At 44.3% G+C, this 16,568-nt stretch overlaps 1 protein-coding gene across 2 annotated transcripts in view; it reads right to left on the reverse strand.

Moving 5' to 3' along the window:
• The window catches only part of LOC146785536 (unconventional myosin-VIIb-like), a 961,158-nt gene that overhangs the window by 673,373 nt on the left and 271,217 nt on the right, over window positions 1–16,568 (reverse strand). For both annotated transcript variants that reach the window (XM_085634664.1, XM_085634663.1), the window contains exon 9: window positions 8,668–8,821. In XM_085634664.1, coding sequence (XP_085490790.1) covers window positions 8,668–8,821 — 154 coding nt within the window. The remainder of the gene's footprint in view (window positions 1–8,667; window positions 8,822–16,568) is intronic.

Genomic DNA, 16,568 nt, shown 5'->3' on the forward strand with positions numbered 1-16,568 from the left:
AGACAATAGACCACAGATAATTATTGCACTTAGTATGGTGTGATGTTCTCACCCCACTGCTTGGCCCAATCAAATTGCAGATGAACATGGAATTGAAACATTTGGGGGTGATCATACATTTGAATTGGTATAACAGGGGTAAGTTATAGATAGTTAGACACACTTGATGCTGAGATGCTGATGCTATGCTGAGATGCTGCCCGATTTTGCTGAAATCTGACTGAAGAATCCACCACTAGGGAAATTCGTGGACCAACCGAGGAGGCACATCTAGGAAGGGGTCCGGATGAGCCCGAGCGAGTAGCACCAGAGAGGGGTGTAACGCTGGTGTTACACTAGAAGAGGTCACCTTTCCCTGTCCTAAACTTGTCCTGAATCCTTGACTCTCTGATGTCGGGGTCCTCACACCATTGTAGGTAAATATAACTGTAGGGTTAATGCTCCGTACTTGCTCTCTGTTCTTTCTCACCTCAGGTGCTGTCATTGCAAGAATGTATTAATGCAAACTGATTATAAGCTGACTGTACTATTTTTCCTGATGGAGACTTCTGGTATATCCATGTGTATGTTGATTTGACTCACAAAAGTTACTTACCTATAAACTGTGGTTCTCCAGTATTGGTGTCTTTCATAGATTCACATGCTTGAATATTCCCCGTCGTCGAAGTGGGAGTCCCATGGTACATAACATAGCAATGTAGCAATAACACAACCATACATAAGCAAGAAAAAACCATAGAGTAGCATTGAATCATAGAGCTTTAGATAGAAAAAAAAACTTGTCACTTTTATAACATATTACAGTCATTGTGAATAGTCCAAACTCCAGCCAATCAGGCATTAGCACCCTCCAGAATGTTCTCCTCAGAGGCTCAGGCCCTCAGATTTTTTATAGCACAAGAGTAACAAAGAGTCAAGGAGAAGAGGAGAGCCTCTGAGGGGAGGAGGGTGGGTCGCATGTGAATCTATGAAAGACACCAATACTGGAGAACCACAGTTTGCAGGTAAGTAACTTTTGTTCTTCTCCAGTATTTGGGTGTCTTTCATAGATTCACATTCTTGAATAGGAATAGTAAGCAGTGATGCCAAGATAATGCAAGGTACATATAAAAACATCATAATACACAGTACAACGAGATACTGAAGCATAAAGACAGAAAATGGTACCTTGTATACAGGAGGAGGGAAGCAACAGAGGCTCACCTTACTTAAAGAGATTTCATAGGACCGCTTGTCCCACGGCTGAATAAGCGTCGTCAGCAGCTTCCAGACAGTAATGTTTGGTAAAGGTGTGCCTGCTGGACCATGTTGCAGCCCTGCAGATGTGTTGAAGAGGCACACAAGCAAATAGCGCAGTAGAAGAGGAAACCTGTCTGGTAGAATGCGCTCGAACATTTGCAGTAAGTGGCCTCCCAGCTTGCTGATGGCAAAAGGCAATAGTAGTAGATATCCAGCGTGCAATAGTCTGTTTGGTGACTGGATGTCCCTTTTGCATCCGTCCGTAGGCCACAAAAAGCTGATCAGACTTATAGATACTAGCTGCCCTTTGCAGATAAAACTTTAGACATCTCTTGATATCTAAAGAATGGAGTGACCTCTCTGCTGACATTTGAGGATTAGGAAAAAACGTTTTTAAAATGACTGGCTCATTAAGATGGAAACCCGATGGCACTTTGGGGATAAAGGCCGGATTAGTGCGAGTCCTTGGTGAATTGAAGAAAAGGTGGTTTAGTAGTAAACGCCTGTATGTCACTGACTCGATGTGAAGAAGTGAGAGCTAACAGCAGCTCAGTCTTCCACGTAATGAATTTTAGATTGACTTTATGAATGGGCTCAAACGGTGGCTTCATAAGTTGAGCCAAGACAATGTTCAAATGCCAAGGGGGAGGCACTCAAGGAACTGGAGGAAACATCCTAAAAAGTCCCTAGAAGAACTGCTGAATGACTCTGGAAGAGTAAAGAGAGGTGGAACCATCCTGTCGAAATCTGGAGATTGCAGCCAGAAAAACTTTAAGAGTAGAATGCGAGAGGCCAGATTTTGCTAGATGTAAAAAGAAAGGCAAAAGTTGATCTGGTGTGGAATGGACAGGATGCACCTGAGCAGCGTCGAACCACAGACAGAAAAGTTTCCATTTGAGCTTGTATGTTTTCACAGTGGAGGCTGCTCTAACGTTAGCAAGAACTTCCCTGCAGTCGGAAGGAATATTTAAATAGGCAAACTCATAGTGCTCAGGTTCAATGCCGCTGAGCAAAGAGAAGCTGGGTCGGGATGACAAACCTGTCCCTGATCCATGGTCAGAAGGTCCGGAAGGGGACGGAGCAGAATCAGGTCGCACTGCGATAGGAGCAGGAGTTCCATAAACCAGACTTGCCGAGGCCACCTGGGAGCTATTAGAAGAATGCGGCAAGGTTTTTTCTTCATTTTCCGAAGAACCCTGGGGACCAGAGGAACCGGTGGAAAAGTATAGGCATATATTTTTGACCAGTTCATCAAAAAGGCATTCCCGCACGACTCTGGATGGGGAAGCCAACTTGCGTAAAATGGGCATTTTCGGTTCAGATGGGTTGCAAACAGATCCAGATTCGGGTGCCCCATAACCATAAGATCGGATCCAGCATGGGTTGATGCAACTCCCACTCGTGATTGGACGAGGCTGACCTGCTTAGAGAGTCCGCCAGAATGTTGGACGCTCCCGGAACATGCACTGCCATCAGATCGACTTGATGCTGGATTGCCCAATCCCAGATTTGTTGAGCTTGAAGAGATAGCAAGATGGACCTTGTGCCCCCCTGTTTGTTTATATAGTGCATGCATGTTGTGTTGTCCGTCGGGATCAACATCGAAGCTCCCTGGATGATGGCGCGAAAAGCTTTTAGCGCCAGAAAAATGGCAAGCAACTCCAGAAGGTTGATGTGCCAGGTCTTTTGGTGGGTATCCCACCGTCCTTTTACTGTGAGGTCCTGAAGGTGTGCACCCCACCCTTCGAGAGATGCGTCCGTTGTGAGAGTGAAACTCGGAGTGTCCACCAGAAATGGAAGTCCGGAAGAGACGTTGGTTTCGAGAGTCCACCAGAGCAGAGCAGTTTGCATCCGAGATGTGACTTTGATCAGATCGTTGAAGGACCCTGAGACTTGAGCCTATTGCTAGTCGAGTTCCTCCTGGATGGGTCTCATTTTCAAGCGGCAGTGAGGGACTAGTGGAATGCAAGAGGACAACATCCCTAGGAAGGACTTCAACTGCCGAACAGAAATGGACTTTTTTAACCGGAGGGAGACCACTAGGTTGCATAGTCGTTGACACCTTTCGTGTGACACAAAGGCCTTTGCCAGGTTGGTGTCCAGGATGGCCCCCAAAAATGTCCTGAGTTCAGCGGGAACAAATTGAGACTTGTCCATGTTGAACGTAAGGCCCAGAGACTGGAAGAGGGACCTGCAAAGTAGAGTGTGTCGGGATGCCAGTTCGAACGACCGTGCCGTTAGAAGGCAGTCATCGAGATAAGGGAAAATGTGTACGCCTTGTAGACGAAGGTAAGCTGCCACCGGTGCGAGGACTTTGGTAAACACTCGGGGTGCAGAACGAAGGCCGAATGGAAGGACTTTGAATTGGAAATCTCTCCCAGCCACTCTGAATCTGAGGAATTTTCTGTGCCTGGGCAGAATAGGAACATGAAAATAGGCATCTTGAAGGTCCAGTGTGGTCAGGTACTCTCCTTGGGACAGTAAAGGAAGGACCTCCTGAAGCGACAACATGCAGAATGTTTGTTTCTTGATGCATTTGTTTAGGGCGCGTAGATCCAGAACAGGGCGACATTCTCCCGACTTTTTCTGAATTAGGAAGAATCTGGAATAGAATCCTCTGCCTCTTTGTAAGTTCGGAACCACTTTGATCGCGCCTTTTCTCAATAAGATGTTTAGTTGACTTAAAAGTTCCTTCAGATGGGCAGGAGTACCACCTCTGGGTGGAGAATTGGGAGGGATCTTGACAAACTCTAGAACGTGCCCCTGCGCACAATATCCAGAACCCATTGATCGGTAGTAATCAGAGACCATTTGGAGTAGAAGCGGGAGATTCGACCTCCAACCTTTGCGAGGGTGGGAGGCCGCAAGGATGGTAGATGGAAAAAGTCATTGTTTCTTGGAGGAATCCCTTCATCTATAAGAGGACTTACCTCTGTACTGTCGGTAAGACGCGGCTGGGGGTTGTCTGTACGACTGTTGATTCTTGGAGGAGTAACGTTGTTGGCCTTGAGAAGAATGGTATTGTCGGTATTGATTGGAACCTCCCCGAAAGGAAGAGGAGGAGCCACGACCCCTCACGCCCCGAAAGAGCGGTTTTTCAAATTGAAGTGTACCGAGAGCACGAGCAGTGTCGGTGTCCTTTTTGATCGTCTCAAGAGCATCATCGATGTGTTGGCCAAACAACGATTCACCATCATAGGGCATGTCCAATATTTTCGTTTGCACCTCTTGACAGAAAGAAGTGGCTTTCAACCAGCCCTGCCGTCTGAGAACAGCAGCACCTGCTAGCTACCGGAAACCAGTAGAAGACACGTCAACAGCACAATCAATAATTTCCGGGGAAATCCTTTCCCCTTCTTGAAGAATCTTCAGTGCCTCTGCTTTAGAAGGTTCTGGTAGCAAATCTAGGAGGGGAGCAATGTCTGACCACATTTGTCGGTCATAGCGGCCGAGAATAGCTAGAGAATTGGCCGCTCTAACCGTAGTTGCCGCCATAGTGGAGAATTTTTTACCAATGGCGTCAAGGCGTCTCCCCTCACGATCCGGAGGAGCCGATACTGGAGACGAGGGACTCCTGGCACGACGTTGTGCTGCCCAAGTAATAATGGAATCGGATTTTAACTGTTCAATAAGACAAGCAGGTGAATTTTCCGGGGCCTTGTATTTTTTATCTAGCCGTGGCAGGACAGCAGGAATGGAATTAGGATGTTGCATGAGCTGGAGACCCTCTTGCCAAATAAAATCGATGATGGGGATAGCACGCACTTGTTTCTGTGGCTGATCCTTGAAGTCATACAAGAAACAATCCTCCTCTCTAATGACCATCGGGAGGTGAAATCTCTTTGCCGCCCCTTCCATGAGGACATGAAAACCACCTATGTCCACAGGCGGAGAATCAAGAGTAGCTGGAGTGGTGGGGGAAGGCGTTTGGATCTGATAATTGTCCCATTCCGTGAACAGGGATCTATCATCGAGCTCACCCTCCTCTCTGTCATCAACATCAGCATCATCATCATCATCCTCCTCAATGACATGAGGAGCGTATTCGTGTGACAGCCTGGACGCCGAAGTAGAAGGCGTAGAAAATGGTTCTGTAGGAAGCGGAGGTGGTAGAGGCGCTTGTGGTGCTGGAGAAGCCTGGACCGAGTTAGGAAAACGTCTGTAATAGTCATCCAGCATGAATTGAAGGTTGGAAATAAGGGACATAGGCATCTGCGCCATAGGAAGATCCGGTGCAGGCTGGTTGGCACGGTCTGAAAAGTCCTCATACTCCTGGTCGTCCTCAAAATCCTGACATTTAATCAGAAGCTCAGAGGGACTGCGAGCAGCCCTAAATGCGTCATCCTCCTCCGATTCATCGTCACCAGCATCAGAAGAGAACAGTTCTGCTGGAGGATGCAAAGCAGTTTGGATTGGCGTCAAAGTATCCAAAGAAGACCGTCGCCGTTGAAGCAGTCAACCTGAAGATTTCAAAGGAACCAGATCCATGGATGCAGCCGTCGATGCTGTCGCCGTCGACGAGAGATGTTGCCATCGTTGTTGAGCCACCGTCGACGAAGCCACAGTCGACGACAAAGCCACCGTCGACGAAGCTGACCCCTACGTCGACGAGGAAGTGCGCGTCGACGAATGTTTCTTCTGCTTGTGAGTAGCCGTCGACGAAGTCAAAGGCACCGTAGACGACAGAGGCCTTACCGTCCCTGACACCAACATCGACAGAGATGTCGCCGACGACAGGATCATAGCCGGCATCATAGATGAAGAAGTCAAAGTCATCGTCGTAGAAGCGACAACAGCAGTTCTCGTCGACGGAGGAAGTGACGACGAGCTGGTCGACGAGAGAACCAGTTTTTTAGGCAACAACTGTTCAGATAGAGTCTTGGAGGCCTGAGAGTCAGATCTCGGGGGCGTAGAGAGTGTAGACAGACTCAGAGAGGCAGGAGACACCCCTTTTGAAGTGGAAGGCCAGTCAGTGGACTTGACAACATGATGTTTCTTCGCCACCTTAGTTTTAGAAGAAACCTTCTCAGACTCACAGGCTCTCTTCAAAGATGAAGTAGTCCGAACTGAGGAAACACTCTCCACATCTGACAAAGGGTTGTCCATAGTCTTCAATTTCTGCAGCCACAGAAGGAGACGCCCCTCCCTGTCTTTAAGGGTCTTCTGAGAGAAAGTCCTGCAGATTTTACAATCCTTTACCTGGTGGTCAGGGTGAGCCAAGAAATGCACTTCTGATGTGGGTCCTCAGAATGAAGTCGCTGTTTCCCACATGTCCCACAAGGTCTGAAGAGGGACTTCTTGGTTGTAGACATGACAAAAAGCTTTTCTTGGAGAAAAAAAAGAGAAAAACTGAGCAGAGCTCAGGGAGACTCCCTTCACACGACGTGCGGTAGAAAATCTGAGGGCCTGAGCCTCTGAGGAGAACATTCTGGAGGGTGCTAACGCCTGATTGGCTGAAGTTTGGACTATTCACAATGACTGTAATATGTTATAAATGTAACAAGGTTTTTTTTCTATCTAAAGCTCTATGATTCAATGCAACTCTATGGTTTTTTCTTGCCTATGTATGGTTGTGTTATTGCTAAATTGCTATTTTATGTACCCTGGGACTCCCACTTCGACGACGGGGAATATTTAAGCATGTGAATCTATGAAAGACACCCAAATACTGGAGAATTATTAATTCAGATAAACTTTTAAAATCTCTTCTGAGTCTGTGGTTCTTTAAATAAAAGTTAAAGGCATTGTTGTATTTCCTCCCTATTCTAATCTACTACTAGATCTATCGAATTGTTCATTTACTCAGTAGACAGGAATGGTAAGAATACTGGTATAAGGGTTTCCTAGGGTAAAATAAAATTGATGACCAGTGGATATTTGCCAGCTCATTGCGTGTACGAATATATATGGGCCCAAATGAGTGTTGTGTGTATGAATGTGTAGAGCTGGTAAACTCCGCTGCATCAAATGGCAGTGGGGCTCTTTCAACAGGAGACACAAGGAGGACAGGTTATCACTCACAAGTCGAAATTAAACATTGGAAATACAAACATAGTTAATGCTTTTAACATTCAGACAGAATAAACGTACATCTAAACAAGCATGATGCACATTTCCAGCAAATAGACTCGTGTTGTGAGGAGTGTTTCCAGATTGGAGACATCTTCTGCTGGTTGTTTGTGGCAGGCCAGAAGTATGAACAATATTTATTTTTCTAATTTTCATACAATGAAACATACAATAATTTCTCTAAAACATTTTTTACAGTACGCAATTGATGATGGAGAACATTTCCATTGCCTGTATTGTTTCGTATCCTGTGCTTTTTGGTGACTAAGAGGCCCTTGCGAAGGCACCTGTGGATAAATCCATTGAGTCCTTCATTTGTGATGTGGCTGATAATATATTTCCCCTTAGTGAAGGTGGCGATGATTATATGCATGGCGACCACCTGCTATCTGTTCCTTTTCTTAAGGATATATAGCAGAAAATAGCTGACCTCACATCTTTTGTTATCCAGCAATCTTTTGTGTTTTCATCATCTCTCTAACATGTCTACTAAGTGACTTGTGCAGAGTTAAATTTATGTTTCCAGTGTGGGTCAGGCATTTGTCTATATAATTTTAAAAACCTCGATATAGCATGCTATCCACGTGGATGGGAGCTCGGGTGCCCCACATAAGGGAAGTAGGTGCTATACAAATGCTGCAGTACAATATGCCATCTCACATGTAAATAATGTCTCTTTCTACAGTTTGATATACTCAGAATGCACATCGTCTCAAAAAACACCCTCCTAAACACCCTGCATGAAAACTTGACCATGACTTCAACCTGGTGAGTATTCTCTCCCCTTCCTTTCTATCGGATGTCTCTCCTTGTTCCCATCCTCTGCATGCCTTACCCTCTCTGAGCATAGCCTACTTTAAGGCGTTTGGCTGTCTGCCACCTTAGGTCTCTTATTTTATTTCTGAAAATTGCCCCCACCTCTTTTTCATGATTACAGCCGCTCCTCCTTTGAAAACAGATCCCTGCAGCCTAACAACAGCTAATCTCCTCCAGGCTATTCCATTCACTCCACCAGCCACTGGCTTGGGCTTGTACCCCTCCTCTAATTATCACTGCTACCTCCTAATATTTTGATCTACCATAAAAAAACTGACATAAATGCTTGGAATGGTTCCTTAAGTGCACAAGACTAATCCCAATAACAAATAATAGACAATAACTAATATAACCATTAACCACTCGATTAAATACTAACTTTGTGTACTGGAGCAGCGTGCTCCCCACCACAAAGGGCCTTGAAGGCCCATCAGTGGTAGTTAGTAATATAATAATGCAATTGCAATGCAATATAATAAAATTAGTGACGTGGAAATATCAGAGACAAGATAGTAAAAAGATAGAAAGTACATTTGCCTTTACCTTGAAACTCCACATTCCCTAGGTGCAGGATGGATGCCAGCAGTTGGCTTATCTCCCATTGATCAGATTCGGAAAACAAAAGGATCTTCATAGCTGAGCGAATATGAATATAATCCTTGGCATCATTACGACCTTCACATGAAGTGCAGCCACCCTGCAGCCAAGGAGACATAAGTATTGTTAACACAAGACCCAAGCATGAACAAGTACAGACATTCTAGCGACCTCCACTCATATGACAAACACTAAGACAGGCAAGCATTTCATACATGCCGCAAATAAACACAGATACATGCAACATTAAGATATTTGTCCTAGCTACTTGGCATGATGTGTACTGACATTTGCTACTATGTCCTAGGGTCTTGGGTACTCATGCTCTCCAGCTACTCAAGATTCTCACTTTACACACTGGGCTCTCCTGCTTCTAGCTAAATCCAGAGGTCAAGGCCTACTCGAAGAGGTCATAGTGGGCTCAGACGTTAGATACATAATACCACACTAATTGCACAGAATAAACTCAATGTCCAATGAGAACTATTGTTTTTAAAAGGAATAGAGCTTAACATACAAATGAAAAAATACAAAAGAAAAAACTGAAGTTATAGCCACCTTCTGGAGCCGAGTCACGACCCTCAAATAGTCTTATATTCCTTACACTGTAAGGGCTATATATGGGATTAAGAAGGCCCTTGTGTTCTGTAGGGCCACCGAGGAGTTCCTGTATGAAGTCATAGAACTCTAAAGCAACTTGAAATATCATTCTAAGACTACGTTTTGCTTTTCATTCTTTTGCAGACTCTGTAACGGATGTATCCTCAAGGGCTACTCCACGACCTGTGTACGTTAGACCAAATTGTCTGTCTCATCTTTGGTAGGGGTTTGCAAGAGAAGAGCATTCTATAGACCTGAGAATGTATTGGAAATATTCTATGGAAATGTGGGTGTTTCATGAACCAGGCATGTTCCTGAATCACACAAAACAGTCTGCCTCCCTCGCACCACCTCGGCCGCTTTAATCGGGTCACCGCACAAGAGCTGGGTTCGACAGTCTGTCCTCCTACCTGCTAGAAGTTACTGCCAGACAAGAAGCACAGGACCATCTGAGTCAATGAGACTGGGTAGATTGTGAGTCTGAGATTCAGCAACAATTACCTTGATGTCGATAGGGTTATTGGCAGGGCAGAGAGTTGAAAGAGTCTCAGAGGCGCCAGTAGGAGAAAGGACTTTATTATGAAAAGTAAACAAAATTCTTGAACACCTCCAAATCTATTGAAAGTATTTTAATCTCTGCATATTTTTTAAAAAGAGCTTCAGAAAAGCCAACAATGGATGGTGATGAGAGAGACAAAGAGAAAATAAATTTAAAGGTTTTATGTTCGGTATAGACGGAATGAAAATCTACCTCCAACAGTGGTACACTTTTATGTCAAAAGGACCATCATAAACTTAAGGGTCCACTCATAAATCACTGCTGCATATGTTTCTACAATCCAAAAAATACTGTGTCAAAATTAAAACATAACTCTTAGATGGAGACAGTCATTTAAATATGGACATACAAGTCTAGCTGCATTTGTAAAAGTTTACAAGGGCAGGTGTGTTTTATGGTAAGTCTGTCATTTGCTAGCTCCTATGTGGTCACATGTTCAAATGATGACTGTTCAAATTAGAAGAGCTCAAATGATGGTTTCAGGATGACAAACGAACCTGGTTGCACAATTCCAGAGTTTCTATTGTCCAATTTCTCATGGCCATAGCAAATTTGGTGGTTAGTGGCAGGAGCAATATGACCAAATCGGGGCCAAAGCAGTTATATCTACAACTCATCACAAAAGTTAACTTTTCAAGAGTAAACCTACTAGTCTGTGAATGGATTGAGCAACATTAGTAGACTGCCCAGAGGCACAGACGCGTAAGAGCTCATATCTCTATGATTAAAGTTGGATTTTCACAAATAGGAGAATTCTAGTTTAGAGCTGTGGACCAAGCATACACTTAATGTACAATATTCCTGGAACTGTATACGATAGACAGATGGCTCTAGTGGTCTTGAATCAGGGTAACCAGCCACTTCTAATAGGAGGCACCACAAGACCAAAGATAAAAGGGAAAACCTCTATAGCTTAGAGAAGGGTGACCCTGGCCTAGGGGCAGTGCAGGGTCACAACCAGACGGAGTTCTCAAATGTTCCAAACACTCCCTGACCCTGCATTGATGTAGATGTTGTTAGGTAGGGTCGTAACCAGCTTGCTACAGACTCTCATGGCTCCAAGGCATATGCACACGATTGCATACATAAAATATGCATCTTAATTCCAGGAGCATAAACACTATCTTATTTCGTTGATCACAGGGTCTACCTCTGGGTCTACCACATGTGCAATCATCAGTCTCCTACCCTGTTTATGCATCCATCACAATTCCAATCATGCCATTTTTTAAAACTTTATCCACACCCTATGCACAAGCTACAAACACAAACCCTACAGATCTCCCTTCCCCCACAACCTCATGTATATCTCCATTGCGTATCTCGATGCAAAAAGGTACATTGAAATGAATTTCTTTGTTTGTCCAAAATGGTCCATAAATAAACCCATGCCTGCTTTTGATTCATCAACAATTGAGATTTTTAAATTGTTCTTATACACTTCAAAGTCCACTGGCATCATCAAAACATTAAAACTCTCCTGCTACAACTATAATGATGAGTCACAGATCATCCCGAAGAACTACTCGCTCAGATACCTGCAGGAAGGGTCCTTGAGGACAGCTAAATGTCCCGTAAGAAAATGTTACTTTACCTTCTGTAACAATGTGTTTGTGATTATTACACCTTCCTGCAGGTTCCTCGCCTCCAGGTGCCAGACTGGATCTGGAAACATTTCATACCGTCACTGTTATAACCTCCCTTACAACAGCAGGGTTTAGAAGATGCTGACTGGAATGCTGGCATCATTTCCGGGTACTTTTCCACTTTTCATCTAGGTGTACAGAGAGGAGCCTAGAGCTTTAACAAGAGTGACAAACAAAGCACATGATGCGTTTGCATACCTTGGGATCTTGTTACCCATGAGACTAACTCATTAGGGAAGGAAGGAAGGAAGGTGGTGTAGAGTCTGCTGGAAGTTGTAGTAGCCACTAGAAATAGCATTAGTGAACGTAAGTATCTTTTACCTCTGAAGGATACCTGCGTGAATGGTGGGTTTGAATAATGCTGGTTAACCAAGGTAGTCAAGCAACATAGCCCTGGCAAGGTATCCGTTAGTGTGTGGGCTGAAAAATAATAATATTTTGCACAGGTTTGCATGGATGACTACGTGGCTGCTCTGCAGATGTCAAATATTCGGAACGCCTCTGGTAAGAGCAGTGGAAGCAGCCACAGCTCGTGTGGAATGGGCACAAATAACAGCTGGACGGAAACGAGGGGGGGCGACAGGAAACGGAGGATACCCAAAGACGGGAAGTGCAAACTAGTAATAATCAGTAAGACACCAAAAGTACATAACATAATATTGAACGGAGGACGCTGGTAATGGGGGGAGGGTGGAGTTGGGTGTTTGAATTCAAGGTCACTACAGTTGTAGAATACAGCGTGAAGAGTGGATTTAATTGTGCAGCAAAAATATAGTCAAGCTGTAACTGAAGAGGCAATGCATTGAATATCCTGTATCTGATTGTAGCAAACTGTTTATTTACTGAAAACAATAAAGACATTTAAAAATAAATAAATAAATAACAACTGGACGGTCTTTGAAGTCCAACGTGTAAGATATCTTTAGGAAAAGAGTAACTAAAAGCAAATTAATGGGCTTGGTTAACACTATTGCCTTTTTTTTAGGCCAGCAAAGCCCTCAAAGTACTGGTCATCATTTTTTTTTCCACAGAGTTTTATATAACACGAACTTGACCCGAAGGTATTGGGTATCAGAGTGCTTTACATGAGAACCAGTTTCGGAACAGACAAAATGTTGTCCTGATGTAGTTAATGTAATAAGAAGCGCCATGCCTGGAATCCAATCTATGAAGTTGATGCTTATTGGGATGCAGGGAAGGAAGAAGAGTGATAAACGGGCCCAAGTCAAAGGCAGACACAACCTTTAGGAGGCAGAAAGATTAGTTTTGGAGAACCAGTTTGTTAGGTAGAATACTGTGAAGGAAGGCCAGACTAAGAGGGCTTGCAGTTTGCTGACTATGAGTGCTAAAGTTAGTGTCACAAGAAAAGCCTTTTAAGAGTTAAAAACCAAACTGGGCAACTGTGCATCAGCTTGAATGGGGATAGTATCAGGTAAGTCATCACAAGATTTAACTCCCACTGTTAAATAACACAGGGAACAAGTAACCTTTCAGTATATACACTTGCAGTAGTGACTTAAACAAGGAGGGCTTGTCAGGGATATAGATAAAGGGAGACAAGTAGCCAACTAATCCTTAACAGAAGTTACTGCCAGGCCCTGTTAGGCCAGTGCAAAGTAGAGAATGTTGGAAAGGCAAGACTGAAAGGGTTCCAGGTCTTTCAACTTGAACCACTGAACAGATCTATTCTGGCGGTCTGTCTAAATGAATTGCTGTGACAGATATGCTGGTGACAAGATAACATCTGCAACATCTGGCGGCAAACAGAAAGACTCTAGCTGTCATCCTTCACTCTCTACACATGCAGCCATATCTTCAGAGGACTGATATTGGAAGAGTCAAGAATCCTCCTGTGAAAGTAGACAAAATCAATGTGGAAGTCAAAGAGGGACCTGAGTGCTCTGTTGCAACATCCTGGAATACCAAATCCTCCTCGCCCAGTCTGGTGAGTTGAGGAACAACTGTGTTTAATTCACTTGCACCTTTTGTAGGGCTTTTGGCAGATGTGGGATGGACTGAACATAAAGGCAACATCAGAAAACCTTACTGAGGAAAGTGTATGGCACAAAACAGAGGCCACTTCCTGTTATGGGCCATGTTAAAGAGATACTGCATAGAAATCCTGATATGGAGAAGATTATGTATATCACTTCAGGATGTAGTTCCCACTTAAAGATGGCTTAAAGCATCAGCTCTCATGCTGAGGGAGACCGCAAGATGGGCCACTCCAGGGAATTTGCCTCATCGTTTGACCCACCTTCACAGCCATATTGCCTCCCCCCACACAGTCCAAGACGCCACATCACCCTGTCCGTGAATATAATGGATGATGGTGGTTGTGTCTGACAAACCCTGAATGGCACTTTTTGAGATGTAAGGGAAAAGGGCCTTCAAGGCAAGATGGACCACTGCAGCTCCAACACATTTATGTGTGGATGCTTCTCAAACTTGGACAAAGGCCTATACTGTGATATTGCCCAGTTGGGCACCCCACCCTAATGTGGAGGCATCTGCAACCACAGTAGCCTGCAACTGCAGTGGACTGAAGAGACAACCAACCAGCAGTATAAGAGGTACATTCACAAGAGAAGACCCAAGATGACGGAAACATAGCTCTGCACCAGAGGCAAGAGGCTACCCTGGTGCACAAGCCATTTCCTTGGGCACCACTGATGGGACCTAATTTGCCCTCAAGTGTGTGTCACCAATTGGATGCATGATACGATACCATGAGACCTAAGAGTAAGACTTACAGGGATGAAATCTGAGTCAGTAGCAAGATGCATCAAAATCAATTACAAAATATCTGCACATCCTTTGAGAAGGAGGAAAAATCTTCATACTAGTCGCGTCTAGCATCACATCACATCTTTGAAGGTCTGCATGTGGACTTAATGGGACTACTGGCTGTTGATCATGAAGTAGAAGCTGTAAATCAGGGTCATGGTGCACTGAAGATGTTCCATGACCAGCAAGGAAGACTTGGTTTTCACATACCAATTGTCGAGGAACAGAAATACAGGAACACCTGGCCTCCAGAGTGATGCCTCTACCACAGTCAGCACCATGGTAAAAACCCACAGGGCAGTCGTCAGTCCAAACAGCAAACCCATAACTGTTGGTACTGAGACCCTGTGTTAAAGCTCAGGTAATACCTGTAAGCAGGAAGGATTGGCAAATGAAAGCAACTATCCTGGAGATCTAGGAACCCTTAATCTCAAGCATTGAGTCATAAAGCATGTCTCAGTCACAGCATATTGAACCTGTTCTGCCAAATACATAAATTGAAGATGTGAAGGTCCCTGGTACTTCTTGAGGCCCAAGAAGTAAAATGAGGACAATCCAGAGGGAGGGGCCATAGGGGAGAGGCCTAGCCATTCTAGATGAGCTGGATCACCCAGCTATTTGCCATGCTCACCTGCAAATTGCTAGATAAATGGGAGACCCTCCACTCAAAGAAGCTAGTGGTGTGGGATGGGGGAATTCAGGAAGGATTTGAGGCAGCAGAGCCAGCAGGCCCAGCAGAAAATGGTGGGGACTGGAGCAGCTAATGATGCTGACTACATCCCTTAGATGCACCCCTGCCTCAAAAGAAGTAGTACAGATGATGCAGTATCTGGGTTAACTGCAAAGGTTGCCACTTATAGGGCAGTTGTGCCTTGGAGCAGATGCTAAGGGTGTTCTCTTGTTGGAACTGCTTTGCTAGATAGGACAGTCCCAATGAGCGTGCCATGGGTCTTCTTGAAGTGCTATAGGGAGGAGTCAGCCTTCTTTCTAAATAGTCACTCATTGTCAAAAGTCATGTCCAGAATCATTGCCTAGACATCTCTCAAGACGCCAGTGGAAGGGATAAAATAGTTGTGATGCAAAGTGACAGCCATGGACATAGGTAGAGCCACAGTGTCCCTGGAGTCAATGTCACACTCCACAATTTAAATGGAGGTGTCAATATCATCATTGACCAGAACAAAGAAGGGCTTTTTCATGAAGTCAGGAAGGCTGAAATTGGGATGGGTATGTTCCCTGTATGGCTTTGCAAGCCTGTCTACTGCCCTGATTTATGGATCTGTGGATTTCCAAAATACTGATTTTTTTTTAACTGAGTGCGCAAGACAATCATACAAGCACACTGAGGCTTGACACAAATAAAGGTAATGAGATCCAGAGCGGAGAGGGCATGCTAGCACACCCTCCTTACTACAAGGGACTACTATTCATGTGCCCACTTGTAGATGCTTGGCAGTGGTGGCAACATAGTGTTTCTGAATCAATAGAGCAGGCAGGATGTTTTTCCCTGCCCGTGGTAACAAGGAAGTAGCCTTCTGGCCTCGCGCTGTAATGGTTTGTTGAAGCCCTATAACCTGGACTTCGCCATAACATCCTGTGTGAGTAGAAAGTTGACTCTTATTAGAACTGAAAGGCAGATAATTGAATGTTTAAGACCAGTGGGATTTATTTTCAATTGCCTTTGTTAAAGATGGAGACTGGGTCACAGCTTCCAGATTAGCAAAGCATACTGTTGCAGACACGACTGTCTTTAGAGACTGAAGAGTGACCTTTAAGCAATGGTCTGTCTGATTATTCCTTCCCAAGCTCTCGCATTACATTAGATATAGAATATGGGGAAGTGTGGAATTTGAGACAGCGGTCTCCTTTGCAGAGCTGAGGGAACTATTCTGTCAAGACCTACCCTTTGTTACCTCCTAGTTGTGCTCTTCTTTGGGTGTACAACTTCAAGACACCCCACATCATCCTCAGCTGTATAGTTTGGCAGGGACCATTTGTATAAGGTACCAATCATTCAATGACAACAGGTATAGATTAGTGGGATAAAACTATGTGGAGATACCAATCACTCATTGACGTATGTGCATTCTCAACATGTTAGATACATTTTGTAGAAGTTTGCTTTCTTTGAAAGCCATAATTTTGGTCAAAAGTAGGTATAAGGAAACTTTAAATTTTGCTTATGAAGTTGGGCAAAGTCAAGAAACTTTACCCTTTCTTTCACTTAGATACATATCCTGGTGCTACCTCAAATC

Source organism: Triturus cristatus, chromosome 11 (assembly GCF_964204655.1).
Source record: "Triturus cristatus chromosome 11, aTriCri1.1, whole genome shotgun sequence".
NCBI lineage: Eukaryota > Metazoa > Chordata > Amphibia > Caudata > Salamandridae > Triturus > Triturus cristatus.